At 38.7% G+C, this 23,144-nt stretch overlaps 1 protein-coding gene across 1 annotated transcript in view; it reads right to left on the bottom strand.

Moving 5' to 3' along the window:
• The window catches only part of LOC101738046 (cytoplasmic dynein 2 heavy chain 1), an 88,851-nt gene that overhangs the window by 3,821 nt on the left and 61,886 nt on the right, over window positions 1–23,144 (bottom strand). Inside the window, exons 41-71 of the mRNA XM_038014778.2 lie at window positions 22,566–22,696; window positions 22,090–22,213; window positions 21,837–21,950; window positions 21,486–21,696; window positions 20,559–20,647; window positions 19,508–19,645; window positions 19,038–19,203; window positions 18,763–18,928; window positions 18,338–18,536; window positions 17,624–17,838; window positions 17,080–17,176; window positions 16,871–17,007; window positions 16,229–16,438; window positions 15,530–15,743; window positions 14,415–14,515; window positions 13,880–14,036; window positions 13,355–13,509; window positions 11,471–11,667; window positions 10,738–10,847; window positions 10,378–10,668; window positions 9,866–10,015; window positions 8,381–8,500; window positions 7,708–7,900; window positions 7,045–7,196; window positions 4,563–4,703; window positions 4,278–4,376; window positions 4,044–4,188; window positions 3,275–3,489; window positions 2,329–2,452; window positions 1,817–1,944; window positions 1,207–1,329 (exon numbers count right to left, since the gene is read on the bottom strand). Coding sequence (XP_037870706.1) covers window positions 1,207–1,329; window positions 1,817–1,944; window positions 2,329–2,452; window positions 3,275–3,489; window positions 4,044–4,188; window positions 4,278–4,376; window positions 4,563–4,703; window positions 7,045–7,196; window positions 7,708–7,900; window positions 8,381–8,500; window positions 9,866–10,015; window positions 10,378–10,668; window positions 10,738–10,847; window positions 11,471–11,667; window positions 13,355–13,509; window positions 13,880–14,036; window positions 14,415–14,515; window positions 15,530–15,743; window positions 16,229–16,438; window positions 16,871–17,007; window positions 17,080–17,176; window positions 17,624–17,838; window positions 18,338–18,536; window positions 18,763–18,928; window positions 19,038–19,203; window positions 19,508–19,645; window positions 20,559–20,647; window positions 21,486–21,696; window positions 21,837–21,950; window positions 22,090–22,213; window positions 22,566–22,696 — 4,812 coding nt within the window. The remainder of the gene's footprint in view (window positions 1–1,206; window positions 1,330–1,816; window positions 1,945–2,328; window positions 2,453–3,274; window positions 3,490–4,043; window positions 4,189–4,277; window positions 4,377–4,562; window positions 4,704–7,044; window positions 7,197–7,707; window positions 7,901–8,380; window positions 8,501–9,865; window positions 10,016–10,377; window positions 10,669–10,737; window positions 10,848–11,470; window positions 11,668–13,354; window positions 13,510–13,879; window positions 14,037–14,414; window positions 14,516–15,529; window positions 15,744–16,228; window positions 16,439–16,870; window positions 17,008–17,079; window positions 17,177–17,623; window positions 17,839–18,337; window positions 18,537–18,762; window positions 18,929–19,037; window positions 19,204–19,507; window positions 19,646–20,558; window positions 20,648–21,485; window positions 21,697–21,836; window positions 21,951–22,089; window positions 22,214–22,565; window positions 22,697–23,144) is intronic.

The following is a 23,144-nucleotide window of genomic DNA, read 5'->3' as shown; positions in this document are numbered from 1 at the left end:
TATAAAAACACACTTAATTCTTTAAATATCTATATTTTCTTCATCTTCATACACAATTAGTATCATCTAAAAATAGCAAAGGAGAGCATATACACGGTTTTAAATCTCGGTCAGGGTAAAACCACAATTCACACAATGTTTTTTAGTCGTAGTATGAAACGTTATTGATAAAAGTAAAATAAATCGAAGAAAAATCAAAACACATCCATTTTGTACGCAAGCACAACACCACAAGCAGCAAGCGAAGTGTCAGTCAGTCAGATTAAACTCAGTGTTGACAGTATAAAGAAAAATAATTACATGAAATTCATATATCGATTATTTTTTTAAATAACCGATAATTGATTTATATCTTAATCTTTTTTTTACGAGTACACATTATTTTTTATGTTTTTGTTTTTGTTGTACATATTTAAATAACAATACTAGTAAAGTTTTTTTTATTGCTTAGATGGGTGGACGAGCTCACAGCCATCCTGGTGTTGCTAAGTGGTTACTCGAGCCCACATACATCTACAACGTAAATGCGCCACCCACCTTGAGATATAAGTTCTAAGGTCTCAAGTATAGTTACAAGTTAAAGTCCAATGTGTATGTCTTCGATGTTCCATTAAAATCCATTAAAATCGATTGATTAATGATAATACTTAAAATTATTTATTTATATGTTTTATTTATATACTCAAATAATTTACTTCATACGTAAAAGGATTTGAAGCTGGCAATATTTTTCTCGCAAAAATAAAAATCCTTGTTTTTTCAATAGAGTTACTTTTTTTAAACTACTTATTGTAAACTATAGTGGCGCTTATTTGCAAGAAAGTAAATGCATATTTATTTATGACAAAATTAATGCACTAAGTATTTTTTCTATAATCTATTGTCCGCTTTGGGCCTAAAATGGGCCATCCTCTTTGCGTAATTACTGGTGGTAGGGCCTCATGTGAGTCCGCATGGGTAGGTACCACCACCCCGCCTATTTCTGCCGTGAAGCAGTAATGCGTTTCGGCTTGAAGGGTGGGGCAGCTGTTGTAACTATACTGAGACCTTAGCACTGATATCTCAAGGTGGGTGGCGCACTTACGTTGTATATGTCTATGGGCTCCAGTAATCACTTAACACCAGGTGGTGCTGTGAGCTCGTCTAACCATCTAAGCAATGAAAAAAATAAAAAAAGATAAAGGCCGTAATAAGTTAGATTCTGACCTTGTGCAGGGGCGCGCCGCTGCGTGCGCGTTGCGCCAGGGCGGCGTGCACGGCGCGTGCGGCGCGGCGGGCGTCGTGCAGTTCCGCGCCGCACGCCGCGGCCCACCAGCCCTGACGCTCCTTCTGTCATCACAACTAAATGATACCAATTCTCTCTACGTTGATAACACATACAACGACATAAATATATTTTATTTATTTAATTGATCTGTGAGCGATTTGGCGGTCCTCCTGGTTATAAAACGTCATATAACATGAGGTTGAAGTCCCACTTACAGAAGAAGTATTTATTGCATAGCAGCTGCTCCACTCATCAAACAGAAATGCATGCTGCTCGGCAAAAGTGGGCAGGCTTCATTGACTTAGAATAAAAAACGAAATGAATTGTTTCAACATTTATAACAATTTTCCACATCAATTACATCATAGAGCTATATAGAAACGTTTTGCTCTTCAATATTGTTATGACAACAAAGTTCTTGAAATTGTATTCGCGTTTTATATTTACATATTACATAGGGTGATTGATTGTCGAGCATAAAAAATATTCAGTTTTAACCGTCTGAACAAAAGTCGGTGCTCGATTAATATTTAATTAAAGAATGATCACCTCTTCAATTACATAATCTGATTTGAGGAGGGGGCTCCCGGCCATAAGCTTTTTCCACAGCGCCAGCAAACTTTTGAGTGAAGCGACACTGTTCGACTTCTCCATTGGACTGACAGTTGTGTTCAGCTCTGCGTCAAGAAATACATTAGTATTCAACAAAATAAATATATTCTGCACGAAAAATAAAAATAAAAACACACCATCATATCAAGCCTACTTAAAACCATATAATCATTAAACTTTTTAAATTTTATATTTTTAGCTACTTAATGATAAATTAATATCTATTTAAATTACAATCTATTTAATCATATATCTATTTAAATGTATTAAACAATTGAATCAAATATATAATAATAGCTATACAAATAAACTTTATTTCTAAATTCATAAATATTATTTTTATGTAATTAGTTCATTCTTATGATTAATTTTTAATTTTTTAACATATTTGGTGAAGTGCTGATAAAGTAGCTTATACGTTCGTATGATGCCAATAAAGCTCTCGGAACCTTTTAATCCAATTATAATATCGTTGGCCGCGGTTCTTTCTCGGGCCAGTCCGCAGTTGTCGGGCAGGCCTAGCAGTTGAGGCGAATCCACATCCGACATCTTGTCGAAGAATGAGACGTAGGCCTGCAACAATATAAGTACATATGTATATTGGGCTAATTAAAACTACTTTTACGATTCTGTTTTGGCGTGACACCGAAATCTGTAAATATTCGAAACGTGACCGAAATAATATAATGGACACTAAGAAACTTGAGATTAAATCGTAAAAGTATCTTTAATTATGTGTATGAGTCCCAAGATCGAAGAAAATAAATGGATATAGCTTGTCAATGCATTAGTTCTGGCTACGGTAATCCATTTTACAGAGGGCTTTGATGTAGCTAATCTTTTTAATAAATCTGATACGACATAGTATCTTCTAAGGTTTGCGCGAGTCATAATTAAATATTTCTAAGGTTACTCGCCATAATTATTTATAATTGATAATTTTCGAGAGGTAAATACTAATATTAATACTAAAGGTAGTAAATACTTCTAGGCTTTTTTTATTGCCTTTGCAGGCAGACGAGCGAACGGCCCACCTGATATTAAGCGGTTATCGTCGCTCAACACATTCACACGCTGCGCTTGTGTAGTGTTTGTGAATAAGCGCGTGGCGTGACGTCACGCTGCATGCGCATAATGAAAAGTCTGCCCATCTCTCTTTCGCGCGGTCTAGCTTATGAGTGTGAAGGAGACAGTTAAGGTTTTGCTTTTATTAATGTTTAATATAGCGTGGTCTTGTTTTATTATTGTTTTAATATTAAATTATCATTGTCTAATTATAATTGCATAAGTTGATAAAAAATGCTACGCAATAGTTTTACCGCGGCAGTTCCCGAGTGCCACACGTTTTTTTTAAGTCAGAGTCTGATTTCAGTTGTTTTTAGTCGGTCGATGTACCTGCAGTTTGCTGGTGGCCGGCAGCGGCAGCGGCAGCAGGTCGGGGCGGGCGGCGTGGTGCCGCAGGGACTGCAGCGCGCGGCGGTCGTGCGGCGCCGACACGCGGCTCGCGTACAGCGCGCCCCACAGCGCCGCGCCGCCCGTCCCCGCGCGTCGCACCGCGCCCGCGCACGCTCGCACCTCGCCCCACTCCCAACCGTACCGCCGGCTCCAGCCTGGCCAACGTGACATGACCATTGACAAACTTACGGAACTGAGAATATAATGCGACAAATTAATTATTTTACTGTTACGCCGGTAAGAGTAACGTCATCTATCGCCGAATAACCGAAACGAATATCCAAGGATATAGTAACATTTAGAACGCTCGAGAAGTACAACGCTATCTCTTGTCAGACAGCGGAAACACACATCGAAAATACTCGACTTGTGAGGAATGTTCTTGATAATTCTAGGGATGTCGTATCGACAAGCTGCTCGAAGCGAAACAGCGAACGGATAACTCGAAGCAAAGTGGAAGAAGTAAATTGAGAATTTTAAAGTGTTCGTTAAGTGTTTTAAGTGTTCTAAGTGATAAATACAGTTTTAATTTTACACTTCGGTAGAATTTTATTTATGCCGAACCCCAGCGCGTTACATTTTATTAATCAAAATTCAACATAAAATAATGAAAATGTGATTATTTGAAACTTTTTAGAATTTTATTTTTTATTACCCTTCTGTTTATTAGTAAAGCTATGAAGTGCATACTAAATAATATATAATTAACCTTGTGGTATATAGGCTTGTCGTTCTTGCACGAGAGCGTGGAATACGGCGAGTGAAGCATGTAAGCGCACGATATTCGGTTCAGCTTCATAGTTCCCCCACGCGGCCAACGTGCTCATTATATTATTCTTAACGCCTTCCGGCGTCTGGAACGGAAATGCATAATTCGAAAACAAACCCTGACAACATTTCCATTTATTTCCTCTAGTATAGTTAGTTCCTTTAGTATATTTACCTCGAGTATAACATTGATACAGGCATTACACAACAGAGCCGGTATGTCACGATCTTCAGAAAGAATCCACATACGGAAGTCGTCGCTCAAGTTTTCAGGCTGCAAAATCAGAATTTTTAAAGGTTCAGTAGAGGAAAGTACTCTTTATTGAAAGTACAAACTGAAGTAGGTATTTACCTATAACAATACCCACAATTTATAGAAACAAAGTCATGGGAATTTCTGTTACAAATTGAAATTATAATTTACATCGCCGATGCATATGTATGTCTAGCAAAAACTTACAGGCGTGGCGACGAATTCCGAAATAAAGGTTTGTATTTCAGTCGTAAATGGAGAAGCGCCAACGTCTATTGCGAGCCAGCCGCCGCTTCTGGTGGCTTCCAGTGCCACATTCCATGAATTCTTGCCCTCTTCTATTCCTACCTATTTATAAAACAAAACATTAGTCGATTTTTCAAAGAATGATATCTTTAGAATTTTGGTAAAAAATGCTTTTATGTTAAGTACAAATACTATAATTTTTGCGACCCTATTTGTAAAGATGAATTAACACTGGGGAATCAATTTACGGATACCCGGTCCGGGGGGGTTACGAACCGGGTTATGTCGGACTCCGGCGCCTCCTGAGAGGAAGAGGGGGACCAGAAGGTCCTCCACCTCCCCGAATTCCTCGCAAGAGACTACGCCTTGAAAAAGGCGCGCGAAGCACTTGCCCCGCAGAACGACTACCGACTAAACCCCATCGAGCTCCACCACACCGGCTACACCAGACCTACGGTACCGCAGTGCGCGCCGAAAGTCCGCCTTCGCCGGTACCCGTCCTGATGATAAGACGGGATTTCATCTCCGGGAAAATCCCGAAGGACGTCATTTCGGGAGATACACCGTGGGCGGCGCACAGGAGCCACCTTGCACCGCCCCACCACCGGACCGACAGTCGAGTACCGGGCGCCCCCGCACCCGCCACCTTCGACCCTAAGTCTTATTAACATAAAGTCTGACTAGCTGTACCCAAACGCTTCGCTGGGCATTTAAAATTAACATTATTATTTCTCACCCCCACAAACATTCTCATCATTAACGCCCCCGCAACTGGTGTAGGTGGTCCAACACTCATATAAATATTAGCCTATTCATTAAGTACATGTATTTTCTACATGGATACCAAGTTTCAAGTCAATCGGATGCATGGTTCAGTAGTTATAACGGAACATCCGTAAAAATAACTGTAGATTTATACACCATTATTTTTTAACTAGTACAAAAATTTTAAGGACATATTAGGGAAGATATTATTATCACATATGTGACGGAAGAATCTCATAATACCTTTAAATAGCAAAGTTATTATCATTTGTTTATTGTAAAAAATCTCACTGAAATCATGGACATATTATTTTACAATCCATTCATTAGTTCATTGAACTTCATCGATGGTATTCCATCCTACTCATTCGCATTCGTACTGTCGCACTTGTGACGAAGGTAGCCTTAGACAATAAAATGAAACAAAAGAACATGTGATGTAGTTACCTACTTTATTTAATTTTCTAAATTCTAACCTCTCCTTCATATTCATCCGGGCTTAGGACCGGCAAAATTACCTTTCTACAATTAATTAAATACGTATGTGATTAGAAAACAATAAACAAATATTAAAATAAAATAAGGTATTCTGTACTAAAAGAAAAGAGAAATTTTGGCATATTTGTGAAGTTAGAATCAGGTGCTATTTACAATAATTATTTACATAGGTATTATTTACTAAACTTACAAGTATTTCAATTGTCCTTCGAAATGTCCACCGCCATTGTCAACACACAGACGGGCTCGTTTCATTAAATTGTTTTTAACGAGAGAAGTACGCTTCTCTGTCTTTTCACTTCCTGAATAGCGTCCAATATGGGCTGTTTTAATCATTCGAGCCTAATTGGCTCACTTCTGTACACACGTCTCTTAATTTCACTCCACAAAAAGAAGTCCATGGGCGTTAATTCTTGAGATTTCCTGTAGTGATATGGATGTAATCCAGCCTTATTAATAATCTTCCAGGCACAGGACTGGCTGATGTTAAGCCGTCGATCAGCGTCATTTGTACTCCGCTGGGGATCCTCTTCAAAATACGCTAGTACATCGTCGTACAGATTTTGTTACAACGCCGGTCTTCCTCGTTCTTGACTATGTGACCGTGCGTGGAATGAACCGTGATCAAGTAAACGCTGGTAATGTCGCTGTCGAGCGTTCGGGTGTCTTCCCTGTACATACGTACAGCTGCACTCGCGTTTTCTCCACTCAAAAAGTACGCACGAAGCATAGCTACATACTCCCGTGAACTGATAAGCCATCGCGTCAGGGAAAACTTAAATAAACAATTGTTGCAACGTAAAAAAGCATGCGCACACTTCCGCTAACAATTTAGCACTGTTTTTTGTCGTTGTTGCGTCGGGGCGCGGCGCGGGCGCCGAGGGACAAGGGGTGGCGGGCTTCGACTTGAGTTTCCCGGAATTTATCAATGGAGCAGCGCCCCGTAGGTACCCAAACCCCGTCGCACGTACCTACTATCGGTCATTGATTGATTTTTTTATAATTATTTAGCGTTTACCAGTTATTACGTATTTTTGTGGACAGTTTTCAGACTTAGTGTTTTTCATTTTTTAACTACACAAATATGATTAGTTAAAGGTACTTATAGCCCAGTTAAATTTTTTGTACTAATTAAAAAATAGGGGTGTATATTAGTATAGATTTCGCGTGTAGTACGCACCAGCGTGAGCGGTAGAGCGTTGGCCTGTGCGTGCGCGAGGAGCAGGTCCCGCGCATGCGCGTGCCGCAGCAGCACCGGGCGTCGCGCCCCGCCCCGCCCCGCGCTGCGCCCCGCCACACCCAGCGCCGAGCCGCATGACATCACGCCCGCACCTTGCACAATATACAGCACTGTTAATGTGTGACACCTGATGGTAGGTACGATTTTAACCCTTTGCACTCGAGAGATGAGTATGGCTCACCACGTGATTTAGTTACAAATAAGAAAAAGAACGATAAGAATAGATATCAAAAACACAAACAAGATGTCAATCATCGAATAAAGTAACATAAATAATTTACAACACATCGCATCGAGAACCATCGCTCGAGTGTTAGGGTGAACAGCCTTCACGGTTATATTGAGAATATTTTAAATATTCGTATCGTTGGCAACACGTCGTCGCCAATTACTAAATATTTTATTTCTTTACGTGGTTGTTTTAAAAGACATCGTTTTAAGCGATAAGGTCGCGCCCATATTAATTACATTTCAAGAAATTAATCTTGTTCATTTATTCGTAATGTCTAATAATGTCATTCACCGTAATCGTATTCTTACACTTCGATTTTAATTCAATTCAGTTTTCAAGCGATATTAAATAGTTATAAAAAAGTAATTTACCCAAAGCTTGATCAACAAATTCCACGAGGGCCCTATATAAGCCGTCGGGACGAACCGATGCCACGGAGACGACATATTCAAAAGGAGTAATGCCCAATTTACTGATGACCTTGCTGTCGCCAGATTCAAGAAACTCTCTCCACATATCTTCTTTGTTCAAACACAACTTGTTAAATAGATTCTCATCCGTTATCTGAATTAAGAATAACAGTCATTTACTACATATTATTATGTAATTAGGGATAGACGAGAGATAAGTTATAAAGAATAAAAATAAATAGTAGTAAATAGCAAAAGAAAAGTAAGTTATCAATTATGTATAAATGATGCAAGCACATTTTCTTAAGATGCAACATGATCACGGTTGATGCATAAACATCGAATTTTCACTAAAATTACCTTAACGTGGTGAAAACCGTAAAATAACAGTATTTATAATGAAAATAACCGAGAAATTAGAAATATAATGTTGTCTTTGTTTGAATTTATTTTAATGGTGCGATAACAGTTATTACCAAAGGTATTAAAACATCGTCTAACTATTCATCTCGAATCATCGTATTGAATCGACATTACAACTTTTTTTATCATCGCAGTCCAAATTCTTAAAATGTTCCTCTCAGATGTTAACGTTTCAAATTAAAATTATTTAATAGAAAGATTCGCATATTACCTTCAATTTCGCAACTTTTCTTACGCATCCATCTGGGATCCACGGATATGATCTCCTAATTTCATTCACATTATCTGTATCTTCTAAAACATCGTTGCTACTTACAAGTAAATTCCACAACTGAAACGGACATGCGCCATGAATAATTGCGTTCCGTAATTAGAACAGTTTCAAAGTTGATACAAAATTGCGAACACACCGGCGACTATTATTCATAGACCTATATAGTAGGGACACGACATATTGTTCTATACGTACAATTGCTTATATAAATAGCACCCATTTTGAAGGCACATACATAAACATATATCTATCTCGTTCTTACTCAGCACTTTAACTCGCAGGAAAACAATATAACAGTATTTCAGTGCGTACATAAAATGAAACATGAATATACGTAAATATCTCCGTCTCCGTCTAATGAGGCCGAAAATCCGCCATGTTTAGCGCGCCAAATGTCATTGTCACGTCAGTTCGGCCGTCTGTTTTGGGTTGTACATTATTTATTGACTTTGATATCGATTTAATATGATTGATTATATAAAATTTCATAATTTATCATGCTTAAAACATACAAAAATAATAATTAAAACGTATTTTATAGGATCTCAAGAAAGTCGATGCCCTAAAACTATTATCTATATGTATTTAAATTCATTATGGAGCCCTCATCCGAAAAATCCATTTTTCGGTCGGAATCTATTGATCATGACACTAATCATAAATACCACTTTAAAATATGTCATCAAAACATATTTAGACATTCTGTTTAGATATTTCGGGAAAAAGGCTACCGACAAAATCTCTTCGGAACTATTTAAATAAAATAGTTTTATTCCGCAGTGAGGAAAACACTATTGTAAATTTGTTAAATATTTAATAATTAAGTGATTTTAGAGAGGAAGTCACAAGGAATGACGTTTGAAATTAATGAATAAATGTTCTGTAGGTGTTTTTTTTTTCACGCGGTCCCTTGATAAGTTTAAAATTTGAATCACTCTCAAGCGAAAGTGATTCAAATGGTGCGGCGCACCTTCCTTGGGGTGCGCTGCGGTAGTATGTTACGGACTTTAGAGTCAGCAATACAATTAAAATAGATTGTTATAGTCTAAGAAAAACACGTACTCAAAATACGATAACATTTAGCATGCTAGAAATGGGCTGATGGCTTTGAACTACGCCATATCTTTATGTTTTGCGACAAACGACAACTTTATAAAATCAGTGTAGCAACTTTTAAAAATCATCATATCGTTTACTTGGCAAATTCGAAGGACGAACTTGTCTTAGATTTCACCCATCTAAATCATATCATATTTGCACATAACAATATACCTACTTACTTATCGATAAAACCTGATAACATTGAAATCTTTTGTACAGCACTAAAGCCGCCATGTTTTGTGGCCAGATGACGTCACAGTGGCACGAAATTTTGGTTGACGTTTCATTTTCATAGGTTTCCTACTTCATTGCTATTATTACCTTATCCGGCATGAGCTCATCGTAGACTTCTTTCAGTAGATGAAGAACAATGATGTAATTATCTTTTTTATAAAGTCCCAAGAGAACTCTTTCAATGATTCTCCTCGTCACATACTTGATGACGTCGTCCGTTTTTGGTTGAGATTTTTGCTGTAACCAACAAGAGATATTAGCCGACTTAACCTAATAGGTGAATGGCTCTAAAAAATAATATTAAAAAAAACCAAGAGATATTGAGGGAGGACCGACTACGGCAGCGCATATAGCATGTAATGGCAATATCTGTATATTATGTACGTCAAAATCTTTGTACCTCCCTTTTATTGGTGAAATGAATGACTTTCGAATTAAAAAGATTATATACTATGTCACTCTTAATATCTAACCGTATAAAAGTAAGTTCTAAAAAACATAAAAGTGATGATAAAATTTATAGATTTTGTATTCAGATCAAAATGATACGTTTCCGCTAAATATGAGATGGAAACAATAAGAGTGTATGATCTACTCACGCCAAGAGTACGCAGGGCATCGGCGAACATCTCGAGCACGGCGTCCACGGGCAGCGCCACGAGCGGGCGTCGCTCCGCCACGCGCCGCACGGCCAGCGCCAGGCGCGCGGTGCGGCGGGCGGCGGCCGCGTGCGCCCCCCCCGCGCCGCGGCTCTGCGCCTCGAGCGCGCGCGCCCCGTCGAGCGCTTCCCTTATCGCGGCGTTCGCTGCGCGCGTCCGGTTCAACGACGCCAACAGGTTCGCGTCGTGCAATATGTCCACGTTCCCGGAAAGGTCCCTAAGCAGATTTTCCTGAACAAAAAACATTTTTTAGTAGATATGAAATTAATAGACCTTGTAAGAAGACTTCTTTGTTCGTACCTGCAATTCGTGTTGTTGTTTCTGGTAGGTGGCTTTTTGAATTTTGATTTCCTTCAATTTTTCATTCATATCCGGATTCTGTTGTTGTAAAGCGTAGTGGACGAGCTGGTCTGAAAATAAATCATGAGAATGTTTACAATCATACATCAATTATAAGTTCTCATGGAGATGGCAATTGCTTGGCTTGTAATCCGAATATTTGAGGGCCTTTGAGTATGAAAACAGGTATTGTATTTTTTTATAATATTTCAGAGTCTAATCATGGAACAATGACAGTCTCAGTGTGCTTCACTAAATGCCAGTATCGGGTCAAGTAACGCTGGTGATTCCAGGTGCGAGGGCAGTAAAAATGACGGAAAAGTATAATTTAGTAAATTTAGTAGTACTTAAAATAACGTAATGTTACTCAATTAGATTTCATTGAACTGTAATAAAAAACAGTAATAGTTTAACAATTAAAAAACATAATTTCCTATTATTGTTTTTTGTTTATGTAGTAGTTGTTTATTGTCGTTTCAACTTCGAAATTTGTAGCACAAATTATTGTAACTATACTTTTCTTTTTAAAAGAACAAAATAAGTCATCAACTTAATTCAATTTCTGCAACTGTGCACTTTCACAGAATTAAATAATCAATGGTTAACATACAACCATTATTACAAGACTGACAAAATAAAACAATTCAAACGACGTAATTTTTTTTAAATTTTCAAAAATATACTAATTGCATACCGGTGAGTCCATCGAGTCTGGCGGTGAAGTGCAGCAGGGAGAGCGCGGCGCGCTGATGTGGCGGCAGACGCGCGGGCGCCGTGACGTCACGGCAGTGCAACAGCACGCGCGCCGCCGCGCCGCGCCGCCCACACGCCAGCGCGCCGTACGCCTCCGCCACGTGCTCCGCCTCCGTGATCACCAAGATACGGCCCAGTCTGAACAGTTTCGATAAATCATTATCCTAAATACCTGTCACTCCCTTTAAGCCACAAAACGTCTTGGTTACCCGTCCCTAGGGATTATATTTTTTAACCAACGACTACTGGGCACTAATACATGGTTAGTAGCGGCTGTACGGGCCAGCGCGCACATTATACTGCATACCGATGCATTTTACATCAAAGTCATTCATTTTCGAGTAAGTTCGTGTACCACCATCAGCAAGGCGTCGCGTACTCACATAATGTCAATTTTATCATATAAACAGTCACCAATCGGTGTAAGTATATCAATAAACAATTACTCAATATTGGAGTTGTTATCATTATCACAACAGAGGGCTGGGTGGACAACCCGTACTGTGGCGTATGCTGTGACGTCTGTGAGCTCCTGTAATCACTTAATATCTGAATTGGCTTAAGCTCATTTACCAAACTTAAGATATAAAATATGATATTAAGTAGCAATACGCGCGGTAAAAATAGGCGTGAATATGTCTAGTTTTCCCTTGATCTAATTAATGTGTGCATCGTGAAGTTTTCCAAACCACATTTACCAAATCACTATAATAATTATTTTAAATATTTATGTTTAACACGAACAACTATATTCTATCGAATACCATTAGGACAAAACCTAGCTCTTTATTAAATAAAAGTGTGTGTGTCCGCTCCGACGCACGACTGGAGTTTACTGGATATAAAAAATTAAACGAAACAATACGAGAAATAGTTCTATATTACGACAACACGATACACTACAGATTATTAACAAATTAACGAGACACAAAACAAACGACTAACAAATATATGAAAAAAAAGTGTGTGTGTCCGCTCCGACGCACGACTGGAGTTTACTGGATATAAAAAATTAAACGAAACAATACGAGAAATAGTTCTATATTACGACAACACGATACACTACAGATTATTAACAAATTAACGAGACACAAAACAAACGACTAACAAATATATGAAAATACAATAATGAGAGAAACGCGCGATCAGTACGAGGCTTTGTGGCGGACTGCCGGCGCAGCAGCCCGGCGTCACCTGCGATGACGCATTTCGTGTGACATGCGCAATCAGGCGCATAACGCATTTCGTGTGACATGCTAGTACGATTTTGGTCCCCATAATTTTCATACCCCGGGCCTATATATGTAAATCGATTCTAAAGGAGTAAACTCCAATACAATAATGAGAGAAACGCGCGATCAGTACGAGGCTTTGTGGCGGACTGCCGGCGCATGTACTAGCATGTCACACGAAATGCGCATAACGCATTTCGTGTGACATGCTAGTACGATTTTGGTCCCCATAATTTTCATACCCCGGGCCTATATATGTAAATCGATTCTAAAGGAGTAAACTCCAAAAATAATTGGTTGTCTGCAAAGTCAGTTTACGGACGATAAGTTTTACGTGATAACGTCAGCAGTAGAACTTTTTGAACTGCTAGCTCTGACGTCACGCGAGAAGAGAGATAAATGTGTCACAAGCCAACGCTTGGGCCTATCGATCCTCTCTATCACTTGTCCCGCGCTCTCGCTTGCACGCTCAGGCTCAGGCGGAACGTGACAGTATTTCGTGCGTGCAGCCGATGTTCATTGATTTATAAGACAAACTCCATCGTTCAAAGCGCAAAGAAATACATACTGCATATTTAAAATTGTTTATCTACCTAATTGCATACTGAACGGCGGTAGACAGCTTCTCACTGTTCTGTGAAACAAAATCGCATTGTTGATCGGCGAGCGTGTTCTTTAGCCACGTCATGCCCTCGCCGTCCGGGTCTATCAGGAACGGAGTGAGGCCGCATTTCTGGGCTTCTAGCACCTGAAAGGATGCAGTTATGATGGGTGACTTTAAACAGTTCTAAATAATCAACAGTTCGGACTTCTCTACAATTTCACCCTTTTTAGTGCTGAGCTTATTTTCACATATGTTGCAAAAATTGTTATAATAAAAGGATTTTTGAAAAATCGTTACTCAAAAATTATACAAAATGCTATCAACGCTAAATTCCCAGCAAAATCATTTGAAATGGTTATTTATATTATAAACGTTATTAACTTATTAAAAACGTGATATATGCACGCGCTAAGACGCGTCCTTATAGGTCGATACGTAATACCTATAACCCTATAACCAAAATGCGCAATAGTCGGTATTACAACGCTCCGCATCAAGGGTTCACGCTCAATACCTGATCGATTAAAACGGCATTCTTGACAGCTGAACTATCCGCGGGAAGACCGTCCGCGTCCCATTTCAACTGCTTCTCCGTCGTAGATAGGAAATTGATGACAGAAAATGAGGAGTCGTCAAATCCAACAAACTTACTCCATTTATGTATGTAAACCCTGAAAAAAAAAAAGAATTATAACCTAACTGATTTTTTAATGATAATATATGAATTATTGTACCGACAAGGAAGAAAAAACGCTAAATTATGCTAGTAATAAATACATATTATTAATATCCAAACCTCCGACCCGCGTAGTCATACCGCTGTATTGTACTGACTGTACAATATTTATCGCTGGCGAAAAATTAAAAGGTATAAATCGTGGCTAAGTTACGTATTTAGAAAGACAAGTCCACGCGTGCCAAGGAAATTGAAGCATACGTACTGAATCATTAAAATATTTAACCAGCAGACAAAATAGTACTTAAAGTGCTTGTAAATCGGGAGCAAATCCCAATTCTTGCTACCGTCGTGCTACAAAATGTATACTCACAGAGCTTGTGGCTCTGTCAGGTCGGGGAGGTACACGACGTAGGCCGCAGCTAACAACGAACGTACGCTCAGCTGCGATATTTCCGTCGAAATGTTTGCCAGCTGCAAAATTAAAAAAATCATTCGCAGATTTTGTTATTTCGAATTTTATTTCTTTAATTTAGTCAAACCCATATTTCAGTGTATTCGAACCAGCTATTAGCTGTAGGTAGCGGTCTGGCTCTGCCCCTGGCATTGCTGAGGTCTATGGGCGACGGTAACCACTCACCATCAGGTGGGCCGTATGCTCGTCTGCCTACAAGGGCAATAAAAACCTCGCAACCCATCAGGAAACATGTCGTCAGTTAGTGCTTTGTTCTATTAGAGTTGTCGAATATTTATGCAAACGCAAACTCAAAATGTTGCTACTACAGAAAACGGCAGACCTTTACATAGCATATAAAACGATAACTTAGTTATTCAGAGTATAATTTTTAACCAATTCATACCATTATAATCATTTAGGAATACTGTAGTTTTAAGAATTCGTCTCATTGTTATAATTTAGAACAGGGTTTGTACTTTGTTACAGGTGTTAGTTTCAAAGAGTATCGATATATTTTTGCTAAGATAAATTTAAATTATCAAGATAAGGTATCTATTTGAAAGAGAAATAGAGGTGCTTTAAAAGTCCAATATATTGAGATATCTATGTTAATCTCACATGACTGAATAAAAAAACAAATTAACTGAAAATATCTGTAATGTCTTCATTTACATTTACATAAAATTATATGTTTTATTTAATAATTTAATTTTTCAATTTTTCATTTATTCGTCTGAAAAATAATCACTTTTCACAGGCTTTAACAATAATTGGAAATTTATATTGATATTTCAAAACATTAAATATCGCTCAAACGCATCGGCACGTGGAACAAAAATTATCGATATATCGATATTTTTTCGACAAGCTTAAGTTTTAAGATTAGCTTGACCCTAATAGCCTAGTGTTGACAATAGGAACGAGTGGGTAGAAGTTTGTCAATAGTATAAGGTTAATTGAAGACAAATACTAGGGACTAAGATTGTATAAGATGTTGTGCATATGTAGATGGCACGCAAGATGTAGCTTACGTCACGTTCCCAGGCCGTGTATTCGTGTGCGAGCTGGTCGAGTAGCTGCGTGGCGGCGGCGATGGTCTGCGCGGCGCTGGCGACGCTGAGCTCGAGCGCGGCCGCGTCCCGCGAGTGCCGGCCCAGCTGCTCCTTCAGCGCCGCCACGCGCTCGTCCACCGTCGCCAGCCCGCTCGACAATGTCGACAGCTGATCCTCGGCTTCTTGGAGGTTCCTATCAATCATTATATCCACAATTAGGTATGGCGAATGTACGGTTAAACGAAAAACGTGAACCAATAAGGTATTTCTAAAAAAATATCAAGATGAATGTGCTGTGAACTAAATCTTGGATAATTGGTTTGTCAAACAACATACTTAATTCTTCTTTTGTACCTATTATGCGAGTACAGCATTCACCGAGTGTGGTTAGTATTGAGCGGTATCGTTTTGCTTCAATTATAATGTTGCACATAATTATCGATCTTTTTCGGATATTCTAGTTATTTTTAGTCAAGAGAATATTATTTGAAAATAATGCGTTATTCGAAACAACATCTAAATTACCTCAGGAGGAAGTTGTTTTTCGATAAACTTACATTTCTGAAACTGTTCTAATCGTGAAAGAAAACACAACTAAATGCAGGGAACGTTTCTATACAAGCTAGTGAAGCTCGACATGTGACAGATGCAAGTGTAGAAGTGCGGTAGTGCGCGTACTTGTGTAAGGTGGCCTGCTTGTCCTGCAGCGGGCGCACGCGGACGAGCGCGTCGGCGTGGCGCAGGTTGGCGCGCACCCAGGCCGCGAGCGGGGCGCACGCCGCACTGGCGCGCCGCGCCGCCGCCGCCTCGAACGACGCGCCGCGACGCTCCAGCAGCTTCTTCACACCTTCGATAGCGGCCGGGCTTATCTGGCTCGCGTCCAGGCACCTGCCATCCGATTTACTCTCGTAAAACTATTAGAACCGCAGACACGCGTAACGAAGAAAAAGTAAACAATTTGAACCGTCCGAGTTTTATTACCTAAAGTCAGGTGTAGTAAAACAACTCGTTGGTTTAATTATTAACGACTCTGATTTCAATATCGAAGGATTTAGATTCAGTTGTCAGTCATATTAGTTGTGGTTTGTAATTGTTGTTTCTTATTTATGTTTCTAATATTTCTGCGTTATCAGGCAGAAGAAAGTCCGAGCTGAAAACCGTTGAAAGTAGTATTTTATTTATGTCACGATTTAACACTGCTTCAATTCCCAATCTTTGAACATTATGTAAGTATATTTCCAATGAACGATGAACCGATTAACGGCCGCGCCGCGTCGGCCGTGTGCTCACCTATATTCAATAAGTCTAAACGAAACGAACCTTATGTCCTCCTTGACTCCGCGTTTCGCGAGGAAGTTTTTCATGGAGTGCCACGAGGTGTCGGCGATGCCCATGAGCCGCAACACCCCTTCGAGCACGTCCCGCACCACGTCCGGCGGGGCGCGCAACGACCGCACCTGTCGTGTGAACGAACAACCTGTATCTAATTCACGTATTATTTTAATATATTTCAAAAGATAGCAACGCACTTCGCTGAGTGATTCGGGCCGTATGTCTCCTACGGCAGCCCGAGCGGCCGCAATCACTGGCTCTACTGATGCAAGCTCCGCCTCGATTTCTTCTTTCCTAAAAATGTACAATTTTTTTATTGCATAGATAGTTGGACGAGTGATCCCACCTGGTTAAGTGGTTACCGGAGTCTAGAGATATAAGTTACAACGGCTGCCCCACCATTCAAACCGAAACACATAATAACTGCTTCACGGCGGAAATAGACAGGGCGGTGGTACCTACCCATGCGGACTGACAAGAGGTCTTACCACCTGTAATTACACAAATTATAATTTTGCGGGTTTGTTTTTTATTATACGATGTTATTCCTTCACCGTGGAAGTCAATCGAGAACATTAAAATTTGTTACGTAAGTATTTCATTAAAAACTCGACACGAATGCAACGGACGTCTTATCCTTTAGGCCACGACGACTTCAAATATACACGTAAATAACGTACCATATTACATTATAGACCACTACATGAACCCGACTATTGATTAGGACATGAACAACTCAACTGTTTCTGCAATTTCTCGTTTTCAATTTCGATGTTCTTCTTCAAGGCATGCATTTCCTCCTTCCTGTCGGTGGTGGCGCGCACCGTGGCGCTGATCTGGTCCAGCGCCTGATTAGCTTTCGCTTGTTTATCTGAGAGTTCGGCTTCCTGTTTGGACGCGTTGGTCTGCAGTGTTGCCACCTCAGTACGCGCGCGCTTCAAGGCATCGAGGCCGGCCTGTCGTATTCCGTTTTCAGATTTTTTTATTTGTAATTTGTAATTGTAATTTGTATTTTTTTTATTAAAGCGAAATATTCTTTATATTTCGCTTTAAGCTACTTTCAGACTACGCTATGCTATAGTGCCATTTAGTATAGCATCGTATACTTAGTCAACAATATATAGTACAGTACAGTGTGAACGTGTCCATAACAATTTATGGTGCGCAATATTATATTACTATATGCTATCATATTATAGCATAGTTTGAAAGCGGCTTTACACCAAATTGAAATCAAAGGATTTAAGACAAAAAATGCAAAAAAGCGATCTTATCGGTGAGTACAAGAAACATCGTAGGAAAGAAATTAATAGCCGAAAAGAATAATAAACTCATATACATAAATAAATGTCATATATCAAATTCATATATCAAAAGAAATGTCATGTACAGGAAGGAACTTTTAAGGAAAGTTTAGAATTATTAAAACCTCTATTACAACAAACTTCAACGAACCGAAAGTGTATTTTGTCTTTGAACGAGGGCCGTCTTCTTTCGGCTCATGATATAGAAGTAGGTTTTGACGAAGTTGACATATCGGCACGGAGCTCGCATGCAATCAGTCTCGAGGCTTTTGTGAATTTTAACGAATCCATCGATAGGAATTTTTTCGAGTTGATCCTTTGTAATATCAGTTACGTTCTCCTTTAGAAGTCTGTGAACATTGAGATTACAATTTATATAACTACAATTTATCACTGCCGTAAGCAACAAAATTTTTTTTACACAAAAAATGAGTACTACGATATGTAATAGGGATTACAAATATACAGAGAAAAAATCTAATTCCGAGTGCAAGTGCAACGTCGACAATGTGTGCCAATACTACGTGTTTCAATATCGATATGTAGGTAGACTCTATTGCTCGATGCAATCGATACCTATCTATGATCAATGACGGAACATCCCGCAGTGTCTCTTCCGACCATTTCTCTAACCATATTAAATCGGCTTGATTGTAAAGTATGGGATATTTCTCTATTAGCTCTGCTAGGTTACTTTGGTTCTTGTCAAGGCATATCACAATACCTAGGCATTGTTTTATATCTGTAAATAGCACACAATGTTTGAATTTATATTTCGGAATAGTTCGAGAATCGTTATCGATGTTCCAATGTATTCATGTTAATTGTGTTTTTAAAAAGTTATTTCTTACTGTCCAACATGTGTGGGTTGTTCGCACCGGGTAGCATGTGCTCGGGAATGGCATTCAAAGATCGCGCTCTGATCAGAGCTTCTATACACGCTATGGTTGCACTGTTCGCAGCAGATTCCGACAGCACCACTAGCGTATGCGTGGCGTCTCCGGACGATGACAATGCCTGTTTTGAAAAAATTATAACCCCAAAAATAAAGAAAACAAAATTAAATATAACTGTCTCTTTCTAGTCCATAATTGTTGTACAGACTAACACTTGAATATAATTTATGTGGCCATATAACTGCTGCTTCCTTATCGTTCGTTTTTAGAAATATTATGTTAATTATAATTTCGAACAAAACACACCCATCTACCAAACTTGACTTGCCATTAGAGCCTAACCGATTAAAAAGGCAATCGGTCTTTTGATTTTGTAATTATAGTTAGTGCGATAGAGAATAAGTAAAATAACGAGAAAACAATACATTTTTGAACTGTCCATTAAACTGCGAGGGATTGTCGATGGGGTAGAGCGCGGCCTGCAGCGCGGCGCACACCAAGCGACTCGCGGCGGCGCGGCCCACGCCCGCCGTGCCCACGCACACTACTATACCGCCATTAGCCTGCAGTACAAGTACGGTCATATTCTGTTTTTTTTCTTTTTTTTTCTACCTATTCGCTGGTAGCTTAAAGAGCTATTCTAGCTACTCCTGGACAGGTGAGCTCACGGGCTCAACCTGAGAGAATTTACTAACACTAGCCTTGGCAAGAGCAGTGCTTCGCGGAATCTACCACGGGATCGGAAAAACTTAGTGGGCTGATCATACTCACAACCACGGTAACAACTCTTAAACCTTTATTTAATTGATCTGTAGTGATATATAGACACGAAAAAGATCATAAATTTGATTATACATTCGTTTTACGTTCAAAGATTTTATTTTTACTATCAACACACGGTCATCTGGTCCTACCAACTTCCCTTCCCTACATTAAGGGAACCACAGACTCTTATATATGCGATGACGTACTCAATACTTGCTTATGTGAAAACATATAGATATTAAATACCGAGATATGAGAGCCTTTAAAACTAATCGTTACATGAACCGAAACTACAATCCTCGACCGACGTCTAATAACGTGATTGTTAGTAAATATTTATATTTATTTATTTAAAAAAAAAAGAAAAAAAAAAAAAAAGTTAGGGGTGCTAACTAAGTCATTAAGTCAGGCAAAGGCGATCTAGTTGAATGTCAGTTACAATCGTTATTTAATCAATCAATTTAATCAATCATTCGGTTCTTATCGGAATAGAGCTGGCGCTGACGACACGATATCATGAGGCCAAATATGAGAAAACTTCTATTTACGAGCTATTTTAACACATCATAACTAAAAGAGCAAGTGCTCCGGCACACAGCGAGGATAGTCTAATATATTATTTAAAAAATTACTATCGAAAGTAGACCCGTAATAAATCATGTTTTGAATAAAATTGATATTACATATAAAATAAAATAAACTGTAACTTACAGCTCGAGCCATGGCAGGACACAATACGTTGAGTTCGTCACACACCTCGACTCCGCTGTCCCCAAATATATTATATTCATGTTCTGCCACTGAAAAATATATTTTTTTCTAAATCATAAATATCAAACATTAAACACACACAACAGAAAATCAGTGACTATGTATGTATGGAAATAATGTGACTGTGGTTAATTATTTGGAATAAAAATATTGATTTCTAGAAACTATCATCACACCACCTATCTATCGTACATCGCCGACTAGGCAATGTAAATTTCCCTTAGATGCCAAAAAGAATTGCCTATTTCATCACAATCTTGCTGACGGGAAAAGCAGTGTGCATTATTTTATTTTGTTAATTTAGATTTTCTTAAGGTTTAAATGTATAATAACGCTCATTTATTAACTGATTAGCATCTGTGAAAGTCCAGAAATGTGGAAAAATGGAAGAAATCCGTCGGACGTAGCTTCTCGGGTTCTTCCAAAAAGTCCACTGAAAAAGACAGTAAATAACCACCATTTTACTGGGACTATTTCATCGCATTTCATCTCATTTTATTTAATTTCCTCTAATTTATTAAATTTGGAAATTAATCAGTTTCATTTCCTTTTGCTTCATATAATTTTTCATAAAACAGACTAAGAAGAAATGACACTTGGCTTAAAGGGCTTACCGGACACACAGAGTTTAAGAAGACATCTTAAAAAAAATCGGTTGTTTTTTTTTAATTTTATGACCTGGTGACAGAGACCTTTAGGTCATATCTTATTTGGAATCGGTTGAATGGTTTAGGAAGGCACAGAGTATAAAAGTAAATATTATTATTACTTAATTTTTTACAAGGTACATTATGTTAGATTGTTTTTTTTTTTGGGTTTTTTTTTATAAATTGTTTTGGCCTATTCATTAAAGCTCTGAATACTTACAGCATTGATTAATGAGTTTATTGATGTATTGTCGCCAGCCGGTTCGATCAATCGTCTCTAAATACACACCATCGCCTCTCAGTTTGTACGTATAGTGAACCGGAGTGGCATCGTTCTTCAAGTGACCTCGACACATAGTGCTGAACCTCAACTTTTCTTCGTCAGTTACGAATCGATCGCGAAATATGAAATTCGCCTCCGAAACGATTGCCTTCGAAAGTGCGAGAATAGTTAACAACTGTTGTATTACTTTTCATTTTGTTTCCTAAGACACTTTTAAAATAGCTCCCGTGACATATTTCGATTAATTTATAAAAAAAAAGAACTCGACAGTTGAAAGTTCGTATTTACCGTGAGTAGATCTTCGGTGTTCTTCGGGTTGTACCATTTCACATTTTCGCACCACTTTTTCAAATGAGACGCGTTCCATTTGTAATGAGGTCGCGTATTAAATATCTCGGTTACCTTTAATAATAAAATAGAGGTAAGCGACTACTATCGTGAATAATTTAATAGGGATGTATTTATTAGATCGAAAACAGCAGTTTACTTTTATAATATATTTTTACAGTGTAATTAAACTTTTTCAAATTTATTTGTTTACCTCTTGGAATAGGGATAGCATTTTAGAAGCGAGACTTGTAATCTCCTTTGCTGAAATGTTTTTATCCACAGATTGTGTTAAGTAGTTCGTTGCTAATTGTAATAGTTCGTCCTCGTCTGGATCGCTAGAATATAATGTAGTATAGATAATATTAAATAGTATAATTTTAGGTCGATGTAGCAATTAAATCAGCTCAGTATTCGTTTATTTTATATTAAAAGTGTCGATGAGTTATTTAAATATTATGTTAGTGAGTTAATGTTGACTTGTATATAATGTTGTAGACATCAAAATCCAACCACAGACTAGTTACAAACATATTACTTTTTATGTAAATGAAAAATGATAGCGATAGATTTTGGCTGCGTACTTGGCATACGCCAACAGGTAGTTCGTATGCTCGGCAGCCTACTTATGCCAAAAAAGGGAGTTAAATTGTTAGTTTTTTTAATGGTGTAGTAGTTACGGGTACGTACGCGAGGTGCGCGCGGGCGAGCGCGGTAGCGAGGCGGGGCGCGGGGGGCGCGGTGGCGGCGGCCAGCACGAGCACGCGCCGCGCCGCGCACCACGCCGCCGCCTCGCTCCACCACCCGCCCTGCTGCAACAACTGGAACGCACGAACATTATACTCCGTGAAACCGAAAACACAATACAAAAAATAACATAAAAACTGCTTTCTGTAAACGAAACAATTATTTGACGAAAAAACTAATCTGGTACGTAGCTGGAGAAGAACTACCAACTACTTACTAACTAACTAGTTTTAATGTTATGTCTTATTTATGAAACTTTACTGGTATATAGTTCTTTAATTTCCCAAAATAAGTAAACTGAATAAAGGACATTTTTTCCTGTGTTGTTAAAGTAAATATTAGTACCGCCGATTAGCTTTAGAACCGTGTATCCTTGTTGCTTGCGTACACACTTTAAAATCAGCACTTTCTACTACTTTCTAGTCGATTTTCAAGAAAAAACAACCTAATATTAGACAAATATTTCTTAACACTAGCAGAGTCGTAAACTCCTATAACTTTTACGAAATCGTCTTATGCTGA

Source organism: Bombyx mori, chromosome 13, assembly GCF_030269925.1.
Source record: "Bombyx mori chromosome 13, ASM3026992v2".
NCBI lineage: Eukaryota > Metazoa > Arthropoda > Insecta > Lepidoptera > Bombycidae > Bombyx > Bombyx mori.
Note: the sequence above shows the minus strand (reverse complement) of the source record. Positions and strands in the feature narration are given on the sequence as shown.